Source organism: Oenanthe melanoleuca, chromosome 3, assembly GCF_029582105.1.
Source record: "Oenanthe melanoleuca isolate GR-GAL-2019-014 chromosome 3, OMel1.0, whole genome shotgun sequence".
NCBI lineage: Eukaryota > Metazoa > Chordata > Aves > Passeriformes > Muscicapidae > Oenanthe > Oenanthe melanoleuca.
In genome coordinates, this window is record NC_079336.1 from 93325300 (window position 1) to 93349172 (window position 23873).

Consider the following 23873-nt stretch of genomic DNA (forward strand, 5'->3'; position numbering starts at 1 on the left):
TGTCACTGATGCCTCCTGTGCTTCACCTTATGCAGGATTCTCTGGCCTCAGTGCATGTAGTCTGTAAGATTGAAAGTGGAGCTCTTTGTGAAGCAGACAAACTGTACAAGCCTGAAATTGTACTGGAGAGGGAGGGTTGTACTTGCTTGATGGGAGAGGAAAAAAGCTCCAGTGCAAGATGAGGGTCACCTTGTTTGTGGTTGGGCTTTCTCACTTGAGTCTGCAAAACTTGTGCATGTGGTTCTTCCTGCTCATGTGCAAAATGCCATGTGCTGGACAGCTCTGCTTCCTTCATTGTGCTGTCTTTTTTCCCTGGTTGTTTTGCCTGAGAAGTTTTCCAGTAGTGCCTTGAGGAGGGCTTGAGGTGCTTGGAAAGCCGGTGCACCCAATACTGTCAGCAGTGTGGGAGCACAGCACAGCAGGATGCACCACTGCTGAGGAGATGTGGAGCTGCACCATCTGTTCTGGTTGCCCATGTCACTTATTATCCAGAAAAATAAATATTTTGATATTGGGAAGGCAGTGAGACCTTTGGTAGTACAAATTGCTGCATGATTAGATCTTTGCCTCATTTAATCTTCAGTGCCTTTGCTCTGGTTAGCAGAGGCAGATAATGCTGCTTTTGTAGTTGTAGCTTAACCTGTGGCTGTCCTACAGCACCCTGGAATTCACTGCTTGTCAGGGTGATAGGGCATGTGGAGTGCTGGTGCTTTATCTCCTGGTCTTACTGTTGCTGTGTGGGATTACTGCCCAGCCCAGCTCCTTGGGCCTGCAGGTTGCAGCACTGCTGGTATAAGGTGAGCCTCAGGGGAAAACGTGTTTCTGTTCATCACAGTAAATAAGCACATGGAAGGAAGAGGCAGCTAATGAGAACAATTAAACCTAATGCTTAGACAGCAGGGTTGCAAAACTTTGCACTCTATTTGGCAGTGGCTTCATCCTAAATATATTTTTTCCTTCTGCTATTGTGCCATGGTGGGGAGTGAGAGGGATTCTGTTCCTTCTTGAGAATTGTACTTTGAGAACCATGTTTGTGAGAGTTTTGGATTATTTTTTTTCCCCTTTTTTTTAAACTCCATGATTTGAGGACATTAGCAGGACATTAGCCAGAGCAGAAAGCTCTGAGTAACACTTGTGACATGCTTTATAAAAGCCAGATGTCCCAGGCTTGCCTAGCCTGTGATTCCTGGCTGGCATGCTGAGCTGAAGGAGAAAACTTCAGTGTGGAGTGAAGATGACTCCATTGCAAAAGCCCCAGGGTGTTCTAATAGAGCTGTTGTGCATTTGAATGTGTGGCTTAAAGTTAGTGACTAAAAATGCCTCTGTATATTGCTTGGAAGGTTTTTTCATTCTGACTTCAGTCTTTTTCTTCTCATTTTAAAGGACTGGCTGTTGGTCTTGGCATTGGGGCACTGGCAGAAGTGGCAAAGAAGAGCCTTAGACCTGAGGAACGCAGTGGTAAGCCCTTTCAATGTCCTTCCATCTTCTTTTCTTCCTCCTCTTTATTTTATCCCCAGACACAGTTTACCTCCATTTGCCAGATTTATATTCTTTTGAAGGCTGAGTAGTGGGTTAGAATAATAGAGGATATGGGTAGTTCTTTTATTTTCAATATTATTCTTCAGCTCTTGGCTCTTCTCCCATCTCCGTATACCACAGCCTCACTACATAGACAGAGGTCAGAGGAATATTCCAGAGAATGTGTTGGTGCCAGCACAATTTGTACAGCTCTCCTTTCCCATAGCTAACCCTGAGATTGAATATTATCCCTGTGCCCATTCTTGGATTGTCTTAACAATTATTTTTAAACTGTTCTGTGAAACCAAGCATTTCTATCAGTACAGAAACCTTAGATGAGCCTCTATGTCTGAAAATTTTGTTAGTGGTTGCAGTCTGTTTGAAATTCAAGGATGTTCTGCCTAGGAGGAACTTGGAGGATGGCTGCTCTCTTGTAAGAGAAGACAAAGCACTTCATGCTCCTGTTAAATAGAAGTGATCTATTTCCAATATCTGTTTTGCTGCCTTCTAAAGGATTCTTATAACATGCAAAAGACTGTGCAATTTGCTGTGCAAATTGACCTGATCATCTTTCCTTTCCAGCATATTTGAAGTAGGAGGTAAAATGTTCCTAAGTTGTACCTGATCATATCATGGTGGCTTTCTTCTAAGCATATATGTTGGTAAAATATTGTGAGGGGTGTGTGGGTGAATGGTTTAGGGCATAGAAAATTCAAGTGTTCTCCTGCAGAAAGCATGACATTACTCTGAAGTTTATGGTTCCATTCACTTGTTTGTTATCCAGGAAAAGCTCTGGTGGGATACTGCAAAATGTCAAGGTCTGTTACAGTTGCTGTGGGTTGTTTGGCCTTCAGCTGGTCTGTCTGGTTTGGCTGGTATGGTTGTGTGTTTAGGTTATTTCCAGTGACTGGAGGGAGCTGATGAAAGGCTGAAGTACTTGTAGCTAGAAGTAAAAATGAAGTCAAATTGTTCCTGGTTCAGAAGCATTACTTGCAAATAATGACAACTGCTGAGTCCTTGTAATTCTACTCTGTGGCTGGTAGTATTCTACTACAAAGCCACTTTCTGTCTTCACCCTGGTCATCTTTGGGGATGGAAGAAGGATGGAAACTGAATCTCTGCTTCAGGAGTGACTGAAAAATGAAGAAATTTACAGGGGAGAAAAACACTAAAAAAACCCAAAGCAACTGAACCAAAAAATCCCAACCGAAAAAAATGCCCAAACCATAAAACAACACTTCAAGATATGAAGCACATTCCCATTAGTGGGAGGCAGGGCTTGTGGATGATGCAGGACTCTGCTTTTATTTGGAATACCAAGATGCAAATATTAACAGCAAGGCAATGCAGAGCAGCCCAGCAGAGAAAAATGATCCTTGGCAAAGAGTTATTGTTTCTCTCTGAGACCTGAGGTGTTTGAGGATGGGTGGGTTTCTTTACTTTGATTTAAAAACATGCACTCAGGCAAACACAGCTCATCCTGTAGAGGATCCTTGAAGGCTTTTTGCTTTCAGCAATTGGGATGTTTGACAGGTTGTTGATACCTGTTGGAAGCTGATGGTTTGTGTTGCTTTTAACAGAGGCGGAATTGCACAACTGTTGGTATTTCTCTGCTTGCCAGATTTTTTCTAAATGGGTACACCCCAAATAAAAACATGAGCTTGCAGAGCTATGAAGTTTGAGGGAATAACATTAACTTTGTCAACATAATGTCTCTCTTACAGCATGAGAAAGATTACTTTTTATTTCAAGGGCAGAAGACACTTTTTCCTTGCAATAAAGCAATTGCCCCTCTAAACTTCTATCTTCTTGATGGGGAAAATACTATTTTTCTCAGTCAGAAGCCCACTCTACAGTCTTGAATCCTGCTTTGGAAGAGTGATTTTCTTGAACAAACCTTGATTAAAAAATAAGGCAATGAGAACTGCCAACTTTAGTGCTAGGCAGGGAATTAGGAAGTGACCAAGCTTTTATTTTTAGGTGTTTGTTTGTCTTTCCTTGTTGCTTTCCCTCTTGCTGTCAAGTCTGCTTAGATAAGATCTTGGAGCAGTGGTTGTGCTGTAAAGGAAAGTAATACCAAGTGGAACTGAGAATGGGCAAAGAGCAGCAAGTGTGGGGGTGAGGCAAAAGTGAAAGACTTCCAGCCTTTTGTACTCTTCTGGAGCTTCTCAGCCAAAGACACAGGTGATTTCCAGGTGACTCAGCTATAGCCTCTAGCTAGTGTCTTTGGCTGTGTGTTTTCCATAGTATTTTAGACTGGTGGGTAAGGCTCCATGAATGAGAGCTCTCTCCATGGGTGCTGCTCCTGCAGAAATGCACAACAGCCTCCCAGTGGGAGCCCAAGATTCCATTTTATTACTGTTTTTCTGACAGTACCAGCCTGAGCTGTTCTTGGGGGAAATCTCATTACATAAGTATTGCTACATTTCTTTAAATACTTTTGCACTGCTTTCCTGATTTCAAGTTGAGGCATTTGTTTCCAAGCTTTGTGGCTGCCATCACCATGAGTTTGGGCTGAGACCTGTCTCTTTTGAGAATGACATATTGTCCTGTTCTTGGGAAGCTGCTGGAGGATATAATTTCTCTCCCTACTGCTGCAATATTAATAGTAACTTCTTGTCACTCCAGACTTTACCAAGTGTAATGTGTGTGTATGCCCAAAGGCATGGCCAAGAATTTCACACTCTCACTGGCATCCAGGAGTAATGAGGAAGAGCTTTTTCTTGGTTGCCTTGCTCTTGCCTAGTTAGTACAAACTAGTATCTTCACACCTTTAAAATGGAGTTAGGAACACTGGTCCTTTTGTCCCAGCCCCTTAGCCAGACACTCCTGAGCTACACATGATCCTGACAGCACAGCTTGTACTTCTTCTTTCCATTGCTGTTATCAGAGGGATAACAAATTCCTACTCTCCTGCATGTTCTCTAGCAGTTGTGCTAGTGCTGATCTGTCTTTTCCTACTCAGCTTCCCCATCTTTGTTTAGTAGCCACAGGACTCTTTTCTCCCTACTTTGGAATGTCTGTTTCCATAAACAATTAACTTCTTCAGGGACTCAGCCTAGAACAAATATGTCTGGTGCAAGAGCTGGTGAATTTCTTCCTTTTTTAACTGAGCCTGATGTCCTGGACATAAATTCATTCTGCTGCCAAATTCTTGTGCAGGTTTGGTTTTTTAAAAGTGCTTAAGGCCCTAATGCTGCCATCTTTAAGTGGTTTGGCTCATCTTATTTTGTTAAAAAGAGAATGACTGACTTGATTTCAAGTTTGAATTTTCCTGGTAGCCTGGTAATCTCCTCTGTCACTGGTGACCTTGATGGCAGCCTCAGTATTTCAAGTGTGTATGTAAATACACACTTGTATGTAAATACAGTGTAAGGCCCACACAGGGTGGGAATGGGAAAGCAGAATAAATTCCCAGGAATTAAAAGGAGAGTGCCCAAATAAACAGATGCTGTTACAAGTATAGAGACTGGGTTCAAGGACAACTTTGTCACTTATTAATGACCTGTCCTGGGCAGTTCTTCAGGCACTGCACAAATGCCAGGCTGGACAGAGCCCTGATGGGCTGGCACTTAGCCTGGATTTGAACATAGAGGTATTTTCTTATGAAAGGCAATAATGCCATTGGATTGTCAGTCTCAAGTGCTTAGGCCATGTTCTTGTAGTCCCTTGCCCCAAAGTTTCTGTTCTAAAACAAAGTCCAGTTACTACTTCTCCCTTTGAGAGTGGCAGAGAAGATGGAAAAGGAGTGATACAGCAGTGAGTTGCACACGAGTTTGGAAAAGTTAATTCTGATTCTGAATTTAGAAAGGAAAAAAAAAAGTGGGTCAAGCACTAGTGAGGGTGTCTGCCTGCTGCTTGTTCTGTGGAAGAACTCACAGGCCCAGGCACTGTGGCTGTAGAAGCCTTAATTTCTGAGATGTCCATGTTGCCACAGCCTGCATGTGACTTCTATTTGCCTTTTTTTCTTTCCCTGGTGAAGTAGGTGAAATCAGCTTTTTGATCTGAATATGGGAGGAAATAATGTGAGGCACCAAAAGGTGCCAGCCGTCTTTGGGTAAAATGTTAACTCACTGGAAATTGGTGTATTTTTTCATGAACTTGTGGTGTGTTTTACCCCCACTCCCTTTCCCGCTAGCCTTGGAAGGTGTCTATTTTCTCTCTGCTTGCCATAGTACTGCTTTTCACTCGTGCTTCCAGGTCACCTTCTTGTTCATGCACACTTGTAGTGAAGTACATGAGCAAGAGCTGCTCCTGTGCTGTTGGGCTGCCTGGTGATCAGGTGTTGTCCCTAGAGGCTTGACCTCAGTGAGGAGCCTGCCAGAAGAGGATTTGGGACTGCCTGTGTTGGCTCTTTCTCTGATAAGAGTTAAAATTGTCAGGGTTCACTGGCTTCTCAGTGTGGCTTTAATCATTAACTAACCCCATTATTCTGCTGCTGACTCAAAGGAGCATGTTTTTGTGTGCAGTGGTGTGAAGGAAGATTTTGATTCAGTACTTTCCCTAGGTCCTGTGTGTCATCTCATACAGGGATTCACCTCATCATTGCTAAGACACAGTTTTCCTGATAGGACACTTGAGAGACAACTTTTCAAGTGTGCAAAGCCAGGTCCTTCTGCCCTGGGCAGCTCTACCTGTTCAGTTTCTAAGTGTCCCTACATCCATTATCCAGAGCAAAATGTGCTCCAAGGATTGCAGTGTGCTGAAAATGTTGAATTCTGGACCTGTTGTGCTTTTCTATGTCTTGCTCTCAAGAGCAGGATGGCTGTTTTGTGTACTAGTGGTGTTTTTATTCCTTTTTTTCCTGTACATTCTTGACTTAGGACAGGGATTTGTAGAGAGAGACGTCCCACATGCAGTGCTATCTTGCTGCTGTCCCACAAAACAGATGAAAGCAAGGGGGGGAATGAAGGGCAGGAGAGCAGCCTGTACCTGACATATCTGTGCTCTTCCAGTGGAGAGTTCTGTGGAATCACTTCTCCAGGGAAGGTCTGTAAGCAATTCAGCTGCTTGCATGGACTGAAGGGTGTCTGTCAGATCAGTAACACGCTTGGCACCTGAAGATAATGGTACAAAGCTGTGGGAGCTACCAGAGTTTGGACAGCAGCTACTTCACTCTGTTGTTTCTTCTGTCCCCTTAGCCAGTCTAAGTCCCTCTGTGTACCTTCCTGAGAGCCAGCAGGAGATGGAGAGGATCTCTGGCTGCTCTAGTCAGCACATGACACACCAGGAATCTCCATCTGAGATCTCCAGGGCTGTTTTTATCTGCTGAGCCTTTTTGGATGCTGCTTATTGTTTATGGGGGCTTCAGCTGTTCTGTCCTCTGTTCCTCTTAAGTATTCTAAAAACGATGTAGTTGCAAGATCAGCATATTAGCTGTGAGCTCTGCAGCCTGGCCTTCCTCCTGCTTGGCTCTCTATCAGCAGGAGCTGATCTGCAGACTCAGCAGAAGAGGTGGGTGAGTGTCTGCCTGCCCTCTCTGTCCCTGGCATTGCCCTGGAAGGTAGCTCTGGGTTGCTTCTCCCAAAGGGACCACAAACTAGAATCAGAGTGTCTTTCCCCCCTCCCTTAATAAAAAAAATTAAAGTGGAGGGGAAGTGCTTCTTATGCCACACAATCCCCCTGTTGCACACTTGGAACTGTGGCACTGGTGTGTACATGGCTGAGTGACCTCTCTGAGCCTGTCAGACATCAGGCTTTACACGTGCTTGGGGCAGGAAAGTGTGTGTTTGAGTGTGTACATTTTGGTCTTGTTCTGTGCAAGCTTTTACATTCAGAGGTGGGAAGAGGCCTGTTGGTCTGTGCCAGTGTGTTTCCAAGGCTTTTGAGGGTTTTTGAGGATTCCACTCCTGCTGCCCTCTGAGGCTATGGCTGTGCTGCAGCTAGCCCATGTTGTGGGACTCAAGGCACCTTTGCACAGTGTTTCAGGCTGTGCTGGCTGGCACAGTGAGTTCAAGCACCAGTGTCTACCCAGGATCCCAGACAGTCTGCAGAGCAGCACAGACATTTTTGGAGGCTGTGACTTGCTGCTCCTGGCCCTCAAGCCAACGATGTCAAAGTACAACTTCAGTCCATGCCCCTGGGCTGCAGTATCCCAGTTTGATTTCCCTAGGGAAGGGCAAATCTCCTGTTGAATGTGGGCTAACACAGTGGAGTGGGCTTGCCAAGATAATAGCTCATTCTCTCTCCTTGCCCTCAGGGAAGAAAGCAGTGATGGATTCTAGCCCGTTCCTGTCAGAGGCCAATGCAGAAAGGATTGTGAGGACCTTGTGCAAAGTCCGGGGAGCAGCACTGAAGCTGGGACAGATGCTAAGCATTCAAGGTAAGTGGCTGCACAGGTCTTTAGCTGTCCTTAGTGCTGCCAAGTGTGACACAGGGGCAGCTGTCTGCAATCAGGCAGTGTCAAGTGAATGTGGAGACTGAACAAATGGCTTTCTCCTGTGAAGCAGTGATGGAAATGTTTGAGTTCCATCTAATCCCAGCATGAAATAAGTAGATGCATGCACTTATACACCACCTCTCTCTCAATGTCCTTATTGTGTGTAGCTGAAATTGGTTGATGATAGGGTGACATTATGAATTTTAGTGTCTGTGTTACTAGCAATTATTAAGAAGCAGAGCTGTATTACACTGTAATTGCAGGTGTCCTGCTGGAAAGGAGAAGGGTGAAAATAAGAATGTGATCCTGTTCTTTGTTCACCAAAAGTGGTCAAGGTTGTATCCACAATACTCTCTCATTATAGCAACCTTTTTATGGTTTGCATGCTCTGTGGGCACTGAAGCTTTACTGGAAAAGCCAGTACAGCTGATAATCTTATCAGGGGTAAAACACTTGTTTCCATCTTGAGAAGACTTCAAACTGCTGTTTAACCCATCGAGCTCTGAGGCCAGAGACCACAGGTGAAGGCATGAGTGACATCAGTGTCTGCCCTGAACTGTTAGGTTACCCCTGGGAGATGGCAGGTGTGCTCAGTTCAAACTTATCTTGATCTTTCCAGTTTGCCTCCCTGTTCAGCCTGATAGGGAAGGAAAGAACCAGCCAAACATAGCTGTAAGACTTGCCTGGAAATAGCTTTCAATATATTTCTGAAACAGAGTAAGTGTCTGAGTGTTTAAAGTACTCACTTTGCTTGGCTTGTGCTTCTACTTGAATTTTTGTAGGTATTAGCTGATGAGACTGGATCTAGTAGAGTTTTAAATACTTTAAGCTTGCCAACAAAACAAGATCAGCTCACTGTCCCAGAGTGCTGATTGGCATTTAATTTGCTAATCAGTTGGTTTAGCTGGGTGCCAGGCTGATGGCCACCTGGCAGAGCCTAGTGGGAGGCATCAGCTGCTGTGTCAAAGGCTGCCACCCACATGCTGCTTTCTCACCCTCCAGAAACTGCCAGGTGCCACTGATGGCTCACAGTGCAGATCCAGGAGGAGCTCCTGTGCTCCTTGCTTTCCAGTGCCTCTGGTATGTGTGCCTGGAAATCAGCTCTGCAGTTAAACTCATCTACCATAGGTGGGATTAATTTCAGATTCTTGGGACACCACTGAGTTGTGCCTGCTGTGTGCCCAAGCTTGGTCACAGCTGCCCTAGCCTGGATGTGAGTGCAGAGAGGGGAGCTGTGAAAGGCTGGCTCTGAGGAGCAGAAATGCTCTGGGCTGTTATAGCTTGCCTACTGTCTCCTAATGTTACAGTGCTCTGGCAGGAGTGTCAAACACTTGCTGATTGACTTCACTCTGGTGTCAGGTACAGACCTTCACAACCTCAGGGCAAGAGTCCAGCCCTCATTTGGACTCTTGCTGTAAGTGTGTGAACTCTGCTGTGCCTGGCAGGAACATAGGCCCATGGTGACCTTGCTGGGGGACAGCTGTGGTGAAATAAATCAGACACCATCAACAGTGCAGAGTGTCTGTTTCTTGGGGTGGCTGTTTGGACAGAAGGGTTTCATGCAGGTCCTGCCACTTCATGGGCTTCTCTGTGGCCTGGTGAGTTTGAATTCACTGCTTCAGGGGCAGGGGCTCTCTGTAGCTGAGCACAAGTCATAAAACAGTGTCCTTAAAAGCCCTGATATGTTGTGTTTCCCTCATGTGGGAGTCAGTGGATTTGTTAGGCACCCATATTCCTAAAGGTCACACACAGAAAAGATGCCAAAGGCCCCCAGTCATCCTGTGTTCTGGGAGATGTTGGAAAGGCAGCTGCATTTACCAGCTGAGAGTGCCCTACCTTGGCTTCTGCTTTGTCTTTTGTTCCAGTAAGGCCTCCCCAGCTGACCACAAAGACGTAAAACCTTATTCATCAGCATGTTGTAAGCCTGCATTTGGCAGAGTTGCTTCCATGGCAAGACTGATTTTTGACATTGCTGCTGAGTTTCTGTACAGTCAGCCTGGACTTGCAGGTTCCTTGGCTGTTTGATGTCATGAACAGGGTGGGGGTGGTCCAGCACCCCAGCTAAGGATGGATGCCCTCTCAGACTAGGGCTTGAAACCCCTTGAGAGGTTTATGGATGTCAGCAGCAAGCAGAACAGAGGAAGTTGGTCCTGAATGCCTGTGGCAGATGCTGATGCTTTGACACAAACAGCTTCTGGGAGTGGGAGTTACTCTTAGTGAGATCCATTCTCCTGCTGCCCAGTCACCCTTGGCAGTGCAGGTCACACGTTGCAGCATGATGGTTAATACCTTCACATAGCCCTGAGAATATTTTGTAGAGTGTTCAGAGGCTGGGCAGTGATACACCATCAGTGACAGAGCAGGTGTTTCTTTCAGTGTTTGAGGTGCACACACAAATGCGATGTCTCACCTTCTTGAGGGTTTGTAACGTCACAGCAGGACTTCTACTCACTGTTCCTGCAAAGCCTGCTCCTCTCCAGCTTCCAGTGATGGAATGGGAGCTCTTAAAAACTCCTCTGGGTTCCACAGTGTGGTTTTGTTAGTACTTTTAAATGCTGCTGTGGCTTCATGGGAATTTGTAAACAATGCTGAGTGTTAATGTCACATCTCTGCATTATTTTTCTTCTCCATTCCTTTCCAGCCTTCTTCCCACGACAGTCCTCTTAAGGTTACTATTTCTTATTTCCTGGGATAGACATAAGATGGTTCATGCATTTGGAGAGGAACAGTATTTTTTCTGTTTGAATGTGACAATTGTATGTGCAAGTTCAGTTCTCAGAACCAAGGCCTGGACTTTTCCAGTGTTGGGAGAGCAGCAGATAAATCTGATTCCTCTATAATCATTTATGAAATGAAAAGTTTGCCAGCAATGGTAGTTTTTTTGAGTGGTTGTAAAAGCCTTTGCTCAAGCAAAGGACTAACCTTTCAAGATGCCCTAGCCCTTCCTCTTAAGAATGTAAATATTTGCTTGCTTAAATCCTTCTGACTTAAAAGTTTTGGCTCAGCTGTATTGTCCTCTGCCCACATGTAGTTGCTCTGCCTTTGGGCAGTTGTTTATAGTAGATCAGTTGTTTAAAGTATCAGCAGATGCTGAATCCTGATTTCTCCAAGAGTTCAGTACTTGTCTAAGTGGTATTTTACCATTGCACAGCATTCTAGAGGAGCTGCTGCCCCTTAAAATGAACTGGATTAAACCACGTTGGGAATCTTGGAGTGTTGGGGTGGCTCTCCATGGGTTCCTTCTGTGGCCTGTGTTTCCAGGAGGCAGTGGCCTCTCCTAGACCTGGATGTTGTACTGCCCCCAGCCAGGTGGGCTGGTGTGTGACAGAGGCAGAGCACTCTGCTCCTGGGTCTATGCAGTCTGTCACACACCAAAAAAACTAAAGAATTAATTCTAATATCTTCACTGGGGTGTGCCTGGGGCAGCACAGCCTGACTTGTCTGAATGCAGGAGCACGTTTCTGTGTGTGGTGAGGAATGCAATGCCTGCACTGACTGCTGTGTGCTTTCCCCTGGCAGATGATGCCTTCATCAATCCCCACCTCCAGAGGATTTTTGAGCGTGTCCGTCAGAGTGCTGACTTCATGCCAATAAAGCAGATGACGGTGAGGAGTATTCCTGAGTGCTTATCAGAGAAAGGGATTATGCACAGAAAAAATGTCACCCATGACGTGCCCTAGTAAGGGAGGTAGATGGGGATTTTAAACAATATATCAATAATGTTACATATTTTCAGTTGTGATTCCTTCTCTCAATTATGTGCTGTCTTTTCTATCAAAAAAATGAAAGTTTGGGTTTAGATAGAGGGGAAAAAATGTGGGAGTTTTTCATGTCCTGAGATTAATGTTGATGGAGCAGAATACTGCACAAAAATATGGTTATAGGGTCTTGTTGAGTGTAGCCTCCTCTTGTGTTTGCTCTTGTCTTTCTTGTGTGTCTTAATCTGGTGTCTAGATATGTCTACATCCCATTTTAGAAACAGACTTACAAACCTTAGTCTGCTGGAAAATCAACAGCAGTTTTGTCCTTACCATTTTGATTAACTTGCCATCAAGAAGAGCCAGAATGAAGTGAACTAAGTTTGCTTTCCCCAATGTGTATGTTCTCTGTAAATTAATGTATAAAGGGTGATGGAAAAGGAACTGCCAGCACTACTTCTGAAAGACACTAAGCAGAGCTAGAACTTAAATATGGCAGTCTGGCAGGGTAGCAAAAAAGATGTTAAAGCAGGCTGTGATGTTTAATTGTCAATATTGCCTTAAAGAGAGTCATGCCTGGATGGCTTCTGTTTAGCTTGGCAGCATGATGAAAGAGGAGAAATAGCTAACTCCTTGCTCATTTTCTGGAAGACAGCAAGTGGCACCTAAAAGGGGATGTTTGTATTGCCAAAGCAGTGGTGTTTGTGTTCAGGATTTCTGTGCTTTAGGGCAGAGATCTGATCAGCACCTTTTCAGTGCTGGGGCAGTATTGCTGGCTGGACCACTCCTTGCCTTGGTGTGCAATGACAAGGCACAGAGGATGATCTAGAAAGCAGGTTACAGGTACTCAGAACTCAGTCACCTTAGAGGAATGTGATTTCCAAGACTGAAAGTCTTAAAACTTTGTTTCCCATACCCTGATCCTTCCTATTTATTTGTAGAAAACTCTGAACAACGATCTTGGCCCCAACTGGAGGGATAAACTGGAGTTCTTTGAAGAACGTCCCTTTGCTGCTGCTTCAATTGGTCAGGTTCATCTGGCACGCTTGAAAAATGGGAAAGAAGTTGCCATGAAAATCCAGGTGGGCTTTACAGAGCAGCCATGTCCTGTTTGTGGTCATAGAAGGGCAGGGGAGCTATGTGTGTACTGCTAGACAAATAAGAAGCATTTTAATGCAAGTGAAAATGTGGTGTCTTACCTAGTGCAAGCTGAGTGGAAAAAGCAGGAAAGTGCTGCAGCTTGAGCCAGTCTGAGTCCAGATGAGCAGGAGACATTCCATAGATACTGCACTGCAGTATGGGATAAAGGTGCTGAGGGACTGCTTGTATTTTTAGGGCTGTATGGGAGGGTCCCACTTGCTCCAATGTCAGTCCCCTTTCTGAGATATACACATACCCCAGGCACCTTTCTGGGTGTCAGCAACCTCAGGTGGCTGTTTACAACAACACTAAGTTCTAGAGCTAAAGCTCGTTGTACAGCATGGATATAATCCCAAGGAGTGAGGTCCCTTGCTGACTGAGCAGTATCCCAGGCAAAGCTGGTCAATTTGTTGGTGGGTTTTTGTAGTATGGGGAGACTTTAAAAATAGTATCAATGGGTGCTGATGTCTTCTCAAGCCAGTTGTGTCCCAAGTACTGTCTGAAGTCAGGCCAAGGTAGCAGCAGCAGAAACTCAGCCCTCTGGCATCAGCACACACTCTCCTCAGTAGTGCAGGCTCCTTCCCTTCTTGGCAGACAAGGTGAGAACAGGAGGAGCTGCCTTTGCCAGGACTGGGCTGGGGCCTCAACACTTGCCCTACTGCTGGGAATGACATACTGGGGCTTCCAGGGGTGTGTGCTTTCAGCTGTGGGAGGGAAATGACTGACTGCTGTGGCTATTGTGAGATTTGTGTGACTGAGAACCTGTCATGTGTTGGAAGAAGTCCCATCAGAGGATCTGAGCACGCCATTCTGATTGCAGGGAGCTTCATCTTAGCCTTTCTGTCTGCCCCCTGGCCTGAATAGGCTTTTAGAGGTGGGATGTGTGGCTCAGGGATGCCCTGGCTCATTGCCAGGCTGTGATGTGGGGGCAGTGGATGCTGAGCCAGGTGTTTTTGTCATGCCATGTACAATCAGGTAATCTAATCTCAACACTGCCCTCTCTCATTCTGTCCCACAGTACCCTGGAGTTGCCCAGAGCATCAGCAGTGATGTCAACAACCTGATGGCTGTCCTGAGCATGAGCAATATTCTCCCTGAAGGTAAAAAGACAGAGACCCTGGCAGGCCTTGTGTTCCCACTGGTGCAACCCCTTTCAAGCAGCACATTTCATGTGTCCCTCTGAAGACTGGGGAAAGGGACTTAAGGATACAGAGTCTGCCCAGGAGCAGATTTTCTGCAGAAAGCAGATGTGAGCAGAGGGTGCAGGGCCAGCTTGGGGAGCCATGTTCTGTTCCCCTGTTCTGCTGCAGAGCTGCTGCTGCCTTTGCTGGGCACATGCCTGCTCTAATGCCCACTTTGTGGGGTGGACAATGCACCTGTGTGTTTTCTGGCCATGTGTAGGCACATCCACCAGAGTAACCTGCACTTGCCTGTGTGCTCTCTATAGAGACACACCCATAGGGATTCTTGGCAAAATATAAAGTGCCTGGAAATACTCACTTTTGATGGCTTTCTAGGTTTGTAGTGTGGGCAGTGTTCAGGTGAGGTAGTCTTTATCCTGTTACTTTCTGGTACATTTGGGAGAACTCATTCTTCATATTTCCTTGTAGCCCCCCATGTCTGTCATTCTGTGCTCTTCCCAGACATTCTTTATTTTTTCTAATCAGAGTTGTGGAGTCTTGTCAAATTTAGAACTTGCTCAGTGTTCCAGCACATGGATAAGTCCCCTTTCCCATAGGGAATGCAGGACTTACTACTCCTTTTTCTGAATATCTGCCTGCAGCAGCTGTAAATATTAGTGGGGCTGTACAAATGCTCTAAAATCAGGCTGGGTGCTGCCAAAATCTGGGACTGTTCTCTCTAGTGGCTGGGCAGGGCCCTGCAGAGGTTGCTGCAGCCCCAGCTGTGTCTGGCCCAAGAAGCAGATTGGTTTTCCAGCTTCAAAACTAAGAAGACTGGGCTTGGCATCTCCGGCCCTGGCTGTGTGCTGCTGCTGCAGTGCACTGTATTACTCATGCTGACTGCTCCTGCCTGGCAGTGCCTGCTGCCACGGGGAGGCAGGGATGGTTTGGAGCCTCCTTTTGCCCAGTGTTCAGGTGCCTGTCTTTGGGCTGTGTCCCTGCACCCATGCCAATAGCAGGAGTGGACACCTTGGGCTGTGGGGTGGGAGCTGGGAGAGGACAGAGCTCTGCTGCATAGGGCAGTGGTGTGGATGTTCCTTGACTTAGGAGCAGCTGTGTAGCCTGGGCCTGGATTACTGCACAGCCTGCATCTGGTTGGAAATACACCTTGGCTCTCTGGGGCCTCCTGTACCCCTCAGCTCAGAGCTGGCTGGATAGCAGACTGCTCTTCGGCTGCAGCTCTGGAAAGCTTAGCCTGAGGAAATCCTTTTTTCTAAACCTGCTCTCTCCTGTGCTGTTTGACTTTCAGGTTTATTCCCAGAGCACTTGATTGAAGTTGTGAGCAGAGAGCTGGCCCTGGAGTGTGACTACCTGAGAGAAGCTGCCTGTGCAAGGAAATTCCAGTATGTTCCCACCATTGCCTTCAGCTCCTTATGTGTGTGAGAGAGAGGCAGGAGAGGTTGCTTAACTTCAGGGATGGGGAGCTGGCTGCTGTGCCCTGCCATATGGCACAGGGGAACAGTGCATGGCTGTGGCCTGAGCTGTGCCCCAGAATCACCACCTTGTCTCACCTGACTGGGCATGGCTTCAGTCAGCTAAAATGTGATCACCTATCCTCCCTCCTCCTGTGCAAGTCAGTCTGCTCTGCCACATGTGAAGGTGCTGCAGTAACTCCTGAGGTTGGGTTGCAGTGCTCTCTGTGTGCTCTTGTTGTGAACTTCTCCCATCCTTCAGCCAAAGGGGCTTTCAGTTCAGCTCTCTTAAAGCAGTTATCATCACCAGTGCTGCCTGCTCCCTTGGCTTGCCATAGCATCCAGGTTATTTTTACATGGTGGCTGTCCTGCTGCAGACACTGCAGCACTGTGCTGCAAACAGCCCCTGTGGCACTGCTCCCCTTGGCAAAGTAATTCTTCCATGTGTGTAGTCTGGCCCTAAAGCCAAGTGGGTGAGCAGAAGAGCCCAGTGCCCCTTGATGCACCGGCCTGGAGCCTTCTCAGTGTCACTGCTCTGGCAGGAGATGAGACCTCAGGAGCTGACAGCAGCTGTAAATCACTGGCAGGGTTTCAGCTGACTTAATCCCTACTGTAATTGCTGAGGAAAACATATCCTGGCAGTCTCAGCTGGGGTGTGGGGTGCTGAAGGGTTGTGTGAGGTGTTGCTGATGGATCCTAAACCTTTTCCTCTCCTTCCTCCATCCCTAGGGAGCTGCTGAAAGACCACCCCTTCTTCTATGTCCCAAGAGTAATAGATGAGCTGTGCAGCAAGCATGTGCTGACCACAGAGCTGGTGTCTGGCTTTCCCTTGGACCAAGCTGAAGGGCTGAGCCAGGAGATTCGAAATGAGGTAAACTGGGGAGGTTGTGCTTCTGCCCTTGCTCAGAGCCCTGTGCTTGGCCTGCCTATCACTGCCAGAATGGGGGAGGCCTTGTGGCACAGCAAACCCTGGGCAGGGCTGGAATCAGGACTGTCTGGAGCCTCTAGGAAGATTTGTTTAGGGAATGTGGCAGTGACACCAAAGTCTCTCCAGGCTTGTTAGGGCCTTGCAGGCACCAGCATTCAGGAGGGGGTGAATGGCAAGGGCAGCTGAAGGGGATGTACCTCACTGTGTGATGCCATTTCTGATGACCTTAAGTTTGGGTGGGACTGTCAGCAAGGGAAAAGGGAGAAGATATGCAGCTGCTCTCCTGGGCAGGATTGCAGAATCATCCCAGTGCAAGCAGTTGGGTGTCATTCCTGCAGGACTGACCTGTGCTGCACAGGGCTGCTGGGAAAGTACCTGTCAGTAAAACAAGAGCAAGGATGTGGGGATAGGTGGGCGTTGGTGCTGAATGTAGCCAGGGAGTGGAGTGCTGCAGTGGGACAAGCAGCTGTTATAGTAGCAGAAATAACTGTCCTGGTATTTGGATGTGTGTGTGTTTCTTAATGTGAGCTGTCAGCTGTTAGCAGGTCACTGGGGAAGAGGACAGAGTCTGTTGCTCTAGATAAATCTCAGACATTAGATTTGATGCTTTGCCAGGGCTGGCTGCCTGTTCTTAGGGACTGTCCCCAGCAATAAGCTGTTCTATAACCAGGACTCATTTTAAAAGGCTGTGAGCTGGGATGCTGCTGCAGAAGCAACCCTTCTTTTCTATAAGCAACTGGCCTGGCTGACCCTCTGCCTTCTGACCCAAAAGACAGTGTCCTGTAGCAGGGTCAGGCTTGCATTTGGTGCTCTCTTCCTTCCACCTTGGATATGATGTTTCACTCAGCTTTGCAGAAGCTGGAGAGGGGCAGAGTGAGGCTGGCAGCTCTGCTAATAGGCTCCAGCTTAGCAATTCTCTGCTGGAGTGTGTAATTCAGCAGGGGGGTCCTCAGGGACTGCTGCTCTTGCTTCTCTGTGCCTGTCAGTCCCGAGATGTGGCTTTGCTGCTTCTCCCTCAAGCTGGGTCAGAGCTGAGCCCACAGAAGGAATGCATGGTGCATCTGTGTATCATGCAAGATTCCCATTCTTGCAGTCACCCAGTGGTGCACCCATTTCCAGTCAATGCTGGAAAGTTAAAAGGCAGCACCAGAATGCAGCTGGATGAGCACTGGAGCATCTGTGCCATCTGCCAAGGATGCCCCATGGCAGGTATGGGCTGGGAGTTGCTGAGAGGTGCTCCTCCAGCTCTGCAGCATAGAGCAGATGGGTCCTGCTGGTGTGGTGATGTGTTCCCTGTTTGCTGATGCCTACTCTAAGTTAGAGGTGTAGTAGGGCTTGCAGCCCTCCTGACTTGTTTCTTGTCTCTCCTTGTTTTTCAAGATCTGTCACAACATCCTGGTGCTGTGCCTGCGGGAGCTGTTTGAGTTCCGGTACATGCAGACTGACCCCAACTGGTCAAACTTCTTCTATGACCCACAGCTGCACAAGGTAAGCCTGAGCAGCCACTGTTCTGCCTTTACAAACATTGCTTTTCACCAGCTTTTGATTATTTCCACTCCCAGAGTTTTATTAGCCCTTACTGAGATTCTCTCAGATTCCTGTCCTTGAGGCATAGGCAGATAACACCGAGGGAAACTTCCCTTTGCCACTTGCCCTCACTAGGGCTGGGTAGGAAAGAAGGGCTGCTGTAAGCCTGGCCCTTGATCAGGCACAGCTACTTCCTTAGCCTCAGGATCTGTTTTGAAGGTGGTCAGTGGGAAGCTGCAGCTGGCAGTGCTCTACCAGGACACACCTGAGCCCAGGACTCTTCAGTTGAATGCTCTTGTGCTGTGCTGAAGATAAGGGTAGCAATCCCTGCTCACTGGTTTGGCTGCTTGTTTGTGCTCTGTAGGGCAGATGGAATTTTTATTCCTGAGTCTGTGCTGCAAAGTGCTAGGAAAAGGTTCAGTGCTGCTCTGTCCCTGCACATGAAGGCTGAGTGGAGCTGCCAGCAGCAGGTGTGGCACTGTGGGCACTGAGCATCGGCCATTCCTCCTCAGCCCTGTACTGGTGCAGCTCTCGGGGCTGCAGACTGGGAACAAAGGATTCTGGGGCAGTTGGGATACAGAGGAGAGCTGGGAAAGCCAGCTGAGCTTTCTGAAGAAATTACAAGCACTCTCAAGATCAGGTTCTACCACAATGGTGAACTCTCCAATACAGATGGCTTTGTCCAATTCCAGGTGGCCCTGCTGGACTTTGGAGCAACGCGAGGGTTTGATGAGAAGTTCACAGATGTCTACATAGAGGTGAGGACTGTGTCCTAGAAAGCTGCACTGGATTTTGCAAGTACTCTTATCTCTTAGCTGTTATCACCTTGTCCTTGAATACACTTTGGGTGTGGAGGGAAGCAGGGCTGGAAGCAAGAGAGTGATCTCTGTTCCTGGTTCATCCCTTGCCGTGGGTGTCTGCACATGTGCTGCAAACTGCTGGCTGAGTTGGGATGTTCACTGAACTGCAGTGATGCTTGCTGGGGGGGCTTGGGCAACAAGGGGTATCAGAGCACTCACAATTCTGAGATTTTGATATGAGGATATGCAGAAATTGCTTGTTCCGTACCTCTTCTGGAGATTTCTAGCTTTCCCACAGATAGATAAATTGATGTGAAATCAAACGTGCTTCCTTTGTGATCACCATGTTCTGCACATAGTAACTGAGCTGCCATGGCCAGCAGCTGCCACCTAAAGCTGCTCAGTTGGCTCTGCTATTTCTTTGGGAGAGGGACTGACTATTTGTGAAGCTGTTTTTTTGCTGTCCATAACATTCTCTGGGCCATGTGTTTTAGCCAGTAGCTCTTAACCTGCTCAGCATGCAGGCCCCTGAAGAGAGGGCAGAGGCAAGGGAGTGAGCAGGTGGGTGGTGTTGATGTGTACTCCTGTGGCCTGTGCAGCAGTTCTGTGCTCAGAACATTGTTCAGTCATATCTTGGCTCTCCTGAAAGTATTCCTCCTACTCAGGTAATCAAGGCAGCTGCTGACATGGACAGAGAGAGAGTACTGAAGAAATCCATTGAGATGAAATTCCTCACTGGCTATGAAATCAAGGTATGGAGCAGAAGGGTCTGATTTTGGTGTTGGCCACAGATAAGGTGGTTGCAGGTCTGTGAACTTCCCCAGATTTTCTAATGTGGTAGAAGTGTCAGTCCAAAGGCCCTTTTGATAAGTATGAGGGAGGAGGGTAAAAAAGGTTTTGGCTTTTGTTCTCACATTCTTTTGGGAGCAGGAGAAATAATGAGGATACAGCTAGCTCCAAAACCACTGTCCTTCCTTCTCCTCCCCTGCAAGACCCTGCAGGTGATAACAGTTCCTGAAATTTCATGACTGGGAAGTTGGTCTTCTGGAAGGTTTAGTTGCTCAAAACTGTATGAACATGTTCCTCAGTCTTGCTGGGGGCTGGAGGTTCCATTTGTCATGGCTAGGGCCATGTCTCCTGAGCTGCTGCTCTTGGCATTTCTTTACCTCCCTGGTAGTTGTCATGGCTAGTGGTGTTACTTATCCTTCTTTCTTTTTGGGCAGGAAATGGAAGATGCCCACTTAAATGCTGTCCTCATCCTGGGAGAGGCTTTTGCATCTGAGGAACCCTTTGATTTTGGCAACCAAAGCACCACAGAAAAGATCCATGGTTTAATTCCCATCATGCTGAAGCACCGGCTCATCCCCCCGCCAGAGGAGACCTACTCTCTTCATCGCAAAATGGGCGGCTCTTTCCTCATCTGCACCAAACTGAAGGCCAAAATTCCCTGCAAAAACATGTTCCAAGAGGCATATAGCAAATACTGGAGCAGTAGGGGCAAAGAGCCATAGGAGTAGTAAGAATGAACTTGTCCTGAGGGCCCGGTTCAGCTGAGCCTTGCAGAGAGCATTCTAAGCCTCCCCTGCGTTGCTCCCCAGCTCTCCATCCTCTTGAGATGCAGCAGCCCTGTGCCCTGGGAGCCAGGTGTGCATTCCACGAGGACAAAGCTGCTCTTTCCTGATGTCTGTCCTACCTGGACTGCCAGCACAGCCCGTAGCTTGAGTGCTTCTGTGCTGCTTCAGGGCACCAGCTGACTACCCTGAATGCATTTGTAACATTGTGATGGTGGCTGCATGTTGAGAGGGCTTTGTAACAAGTAGGGGAAGGAGGACAAGAGCAGAATTTAATATTGAAACCTATTTGTAATTCTCCACAAATTGTTTTTAAAAACTTTCCCTCTTTCAAGGTGAGGTGGAGTTCAAGTAGTTTTCATACTGTGAATTTGTAGAACGAAATACCAAGGTGTTCCCTACCACAGACACATCCAGCACCTCCCCCACGTTTTTGTAAGTCAAGTGGTGGCAGTCTGAGAACCCTCCTGGATTCTAATGACATTGATTTAATGCAAGAGGCGTGTGTGTAAGTAGAAGTTTTATGCTTTCTGCCTCTTTTTGGCTTGCAAGCTAAACATAGGAAGTATTTTAAAAGTCTGAGATTTGAGCGCCAGTCTTTTAAACACACACATACACATTCTCACAGCCCATCTCAGTTCTGGGAGTCAAACCTGTAATCAGCAGAGCTATCTCTGAGCACAAATAGTGGGATTCTGCACTGTCTGGTAGGTATCAGCTTTCCTGAGGGCGAGTTAGATAAGCTACAACTCTGACATCCACTGCTTGCTGGACTCCTGACTAAGACCCTCCTTTGTGTGTTTCCCTGTAAGGCAGACAAATGTCCTGTCTTTGGTGAGCAGCTCCAGCTGAAAGGTCTCACAGTTCAAACCAGACGCACAGTTTTAAACTCTTGGAGTCAAGTTAGGAAATTGACTTTTGTAGGTTTTTGTACAAAGCCTGTACCTGTACGACTTCCTGATGTCAATAAACAAGTGCTTGTGCAGTGGGGCTGCTGCCTGTGGCTGTCTCATCTTCTGGTGTGGGAATGGACACTCAAGTGAGCAGTGTCCTGTTCTGGGGCAGAAGCAGCTGCTCCCAGGTCTCCTCTTACTGCAGTTGCTTGCTCCAGGGATTGCTACTACCCTTGCCTGGCCATCCACCCTTGGCCTGTTCATGCCATGAAAATCCCTGGTACTCTACTTGCTTTTTTACCTTCCTTTGTTTGAAGGACTCTGCTAGCAGTCTCTTGAACACAAGTCTCTTTGCCTTTCCTCCACTTGTGAAGGAGAGGCTGTTGGAATTTAGGCTTACCTGGTGCAGGTGTCTTTGTCTGGCAAGTATCAGGTATATTTATTTACCAGCAGTCTCAGCTGGTCCTGCTCAGTTAACAGAGCTCAGCAATACCCAGGCTGTCTGACCTTACACTTCAGCATGTGTGAAATCCTGACAGCTGAGACTTCAGAGGGAAAGAACAGGTAAGTGAAGAAATGGTCTCTCTCAAGGAGGGACCTCTTGAGAAACAGGAAAACAGGTTATGGTATTATCTTTATTCTAAAGCCATAAACATATAAGCCACTTCATTTAAGACTCTGTTGAACAAGATGCAGTGCAGTTTAATTCAAAATACCAGTCAGACTATTCTCAACCTCTTAAGAAGAGTTAACTGCTGTCCAGTGAAGTAATAGTTTTGCATCAAGCAGTTTATCAGTGTACAAAGTTAGAGTAACTTTCCTTGTTTGGAGTTCTGATAGACATTGTTTAGTTTTTCTCCTCTGGCTCTAGACCTCGCAGCTGTAAAAACAGCAGAGTTGTTTGAGCTGTTAAATGCTTATGTTAAAGTTTAAAAAGCAAAGTATAAAAAGTTGACAAGGGAATTAGATTAGGTGAGCTTCAGAGCAGATTTTTCTGAAACTAAAGATTCAAGGCCAGCATGTTCAGAGAACTTGCAAAGGCAACAGAGTAAGCTAGAGCATTACAGTTCATGTTTCCAGTAAGCACTTGGTCATCTGAGCCCAGATCTTGTGTATACCATGCTGGGGCAAGAGTGTTCAACTGGCAAACATTCCCCTTCCTGAGAGTGTTTGGGAACGACAGCAGAGTTGTTTAGCATTTGCAAGAGGGCAACAACTTGCAGAAGCTGAGATGTTGCTTTATTAGGACAGCTAATTAGAGCTCTCAGACCCTAATTCTCCTGTCCTTTTGTGTATGCTCTGAAAACATTAATAATGTCTGCAGCTTTGGCCAGAGAGATTTGTGACAGGAGGAATTGCCTGTCAGAGGAACAGCTGGGTAGAAAACATGAGCTAGAAAGTGGCTTCAAGTCAGAGAAGTGACATTGTACAGCGAGCAGGAACACTTGATCTGTGCCAGCCACTACATTTGCTTGAACTATGCTTGCAAGGTTGAGGATGTGGCTGTTTCTGTGCTGCAGGGAGCTTCTATGGTCTAGGAAAATCTGTAAAAACATTTCTTCTTTGCACAGGGAAGGGCAAGTTGGAGATTAAAGCTGCCTTTCTAATGACAGTGATTTTCCATTCTAAAGGATCAAGATTCAGGCTACCTCAGGTAGCAGTGATTTTCCTACCCCCTTTCTTGAGGCAACCTGGCTGCTGTATCTCAACAGGAAGCTGAACAGGAGGTGAACATGCAGTTCAGTTTCTGCTTTTCTAATCCCCAAACCCCTGACACTACAAGCCTATTTCCCAAGACCTTCACAGCTGGGATGTGCAACTGGACCCCTGGGAAACCAGAAAAAAAGCACTGATTGAAAAGTCAGAGCACAGGAACCAGGGTCTGTCCCAGAGCTACAGCAGCTGCCTTGATGGGATGAGCCATGGGCTTAAATGCACATGAACTGGAGTGAAGGGCTGAGAAAGTAAACATTTTGACTGAAGGAGAGGGACAGGAGTAAGGCAATCTAAGGCCTTGGAAAAAGTGGGAGTCACAGTGCCTGGTCCCAGGCTGCTGGCAGTGTGGGATGAGTAACAGCCCAGTCCTGTATTCCTGCTGAAGCAGGTACCAAAGCCATGATTTACCCCAAAATCCCTAAGGCTGGAAAAGACCTCTAAGATTAAACTCAACCCTGTTCACCATTAAACCATGTCCACACATCCTCTGAACACTTCCAGGGATGGTGACTCCACTACTTCCCTGGGCAGCCTATTCCCATATTTCATATGCCTTCCTGTGAAGAATTTTTTCCTAATATCTAATCTTTCCTGGGCCAAATGAAGCCATTTCCAACATTACACCAACAGGGAATGAATGAAGAGGAAGATTTCCCAACACTCTGGTACAGAGAAAATTCCAGGCTGACTTGTGAGGAATGGGTGGGTGACAGGAAGGGGTCAGGGCACATGCAAAACTTCACAGGTAACCCAAGATGTACTTAAAAGTGCACGAAGGTCAGTGTGATGTTGGTAGCTCAGGACTAACAATCCAGCCTCTAACACTAGGACAGCTGAAACATTTGATATGTAAATACAAATGAAGGAGGAACACCAAAAACATGGACTACAACTACGTAACTACCTATTTCTTAGGTCATCACAGCACAGCTGACGTAAGAAAAAAGTCAGGAAAACTGTAGTTCAATATAGCAAAGTATCCAGTGACTCTAACTTCTGCTTTTCTTCAGAACCAGCATGTTGTATCTTCAAGAGCACCATCATTCCCCTTTCCATTTCCTCCTCAAAGCTTAATGTAGGGAGGTGGGAAAAAAAGACAGAACATCTCCA

At 46.8% G+C, this 23873-nt stretch overlaps 1 protein-coding gene across 2 annotated transcripts in view; it reads left to right on the forward strand.

The window, feature by feature from the left end:
• COQ8A (coenzyme Q8A) overlaps positions 1-21144 on the forward strand; it is a 42540-nt gene extending 21396 nt beyond the window's left edge. For both annotated transcript variants that reach the window (XM_056488455.1, XM_056488454.1), the window contains exons 5-15: positions 1384-1458; positions 7718-7840; positions 11417-11502; positions 12537-12677; positions 13754-13835; positions 15166-15259; positions 16058-16199; positions 17637-17744; positions 18476-18541; positions 19249-19335; positions 19807-21144. In XM_056488455.1, coding sequence (XP_056344430.1) covers positions 1384-1458; positions 7718-7840; positions 11417-11502; positions 12537-12677; positions 13754-13835; positions 15166-15259; positions 16058-16199; positions 17637-17744; positions 18476-18541; positions 19249-19335; positions 19807-20094 — 1292 coding nt within the window. In that variant the 3' untranslated portion in view covers positions 20095-21144. The remainder of the gene's footprint in view (positions 1-1383; positions 1459-7717; positions 7841-11416; positions 11503-12536; positions 12678-13753; positions 13836-15165; positions 15260-16057; positions 16200-17636; positions 17745-18475; positions 18542-19248; positions 19336-19806) is intronic.
• The last annotated feature ends 2729 nt before the right edge of the window (positions 21145-23873 follow it).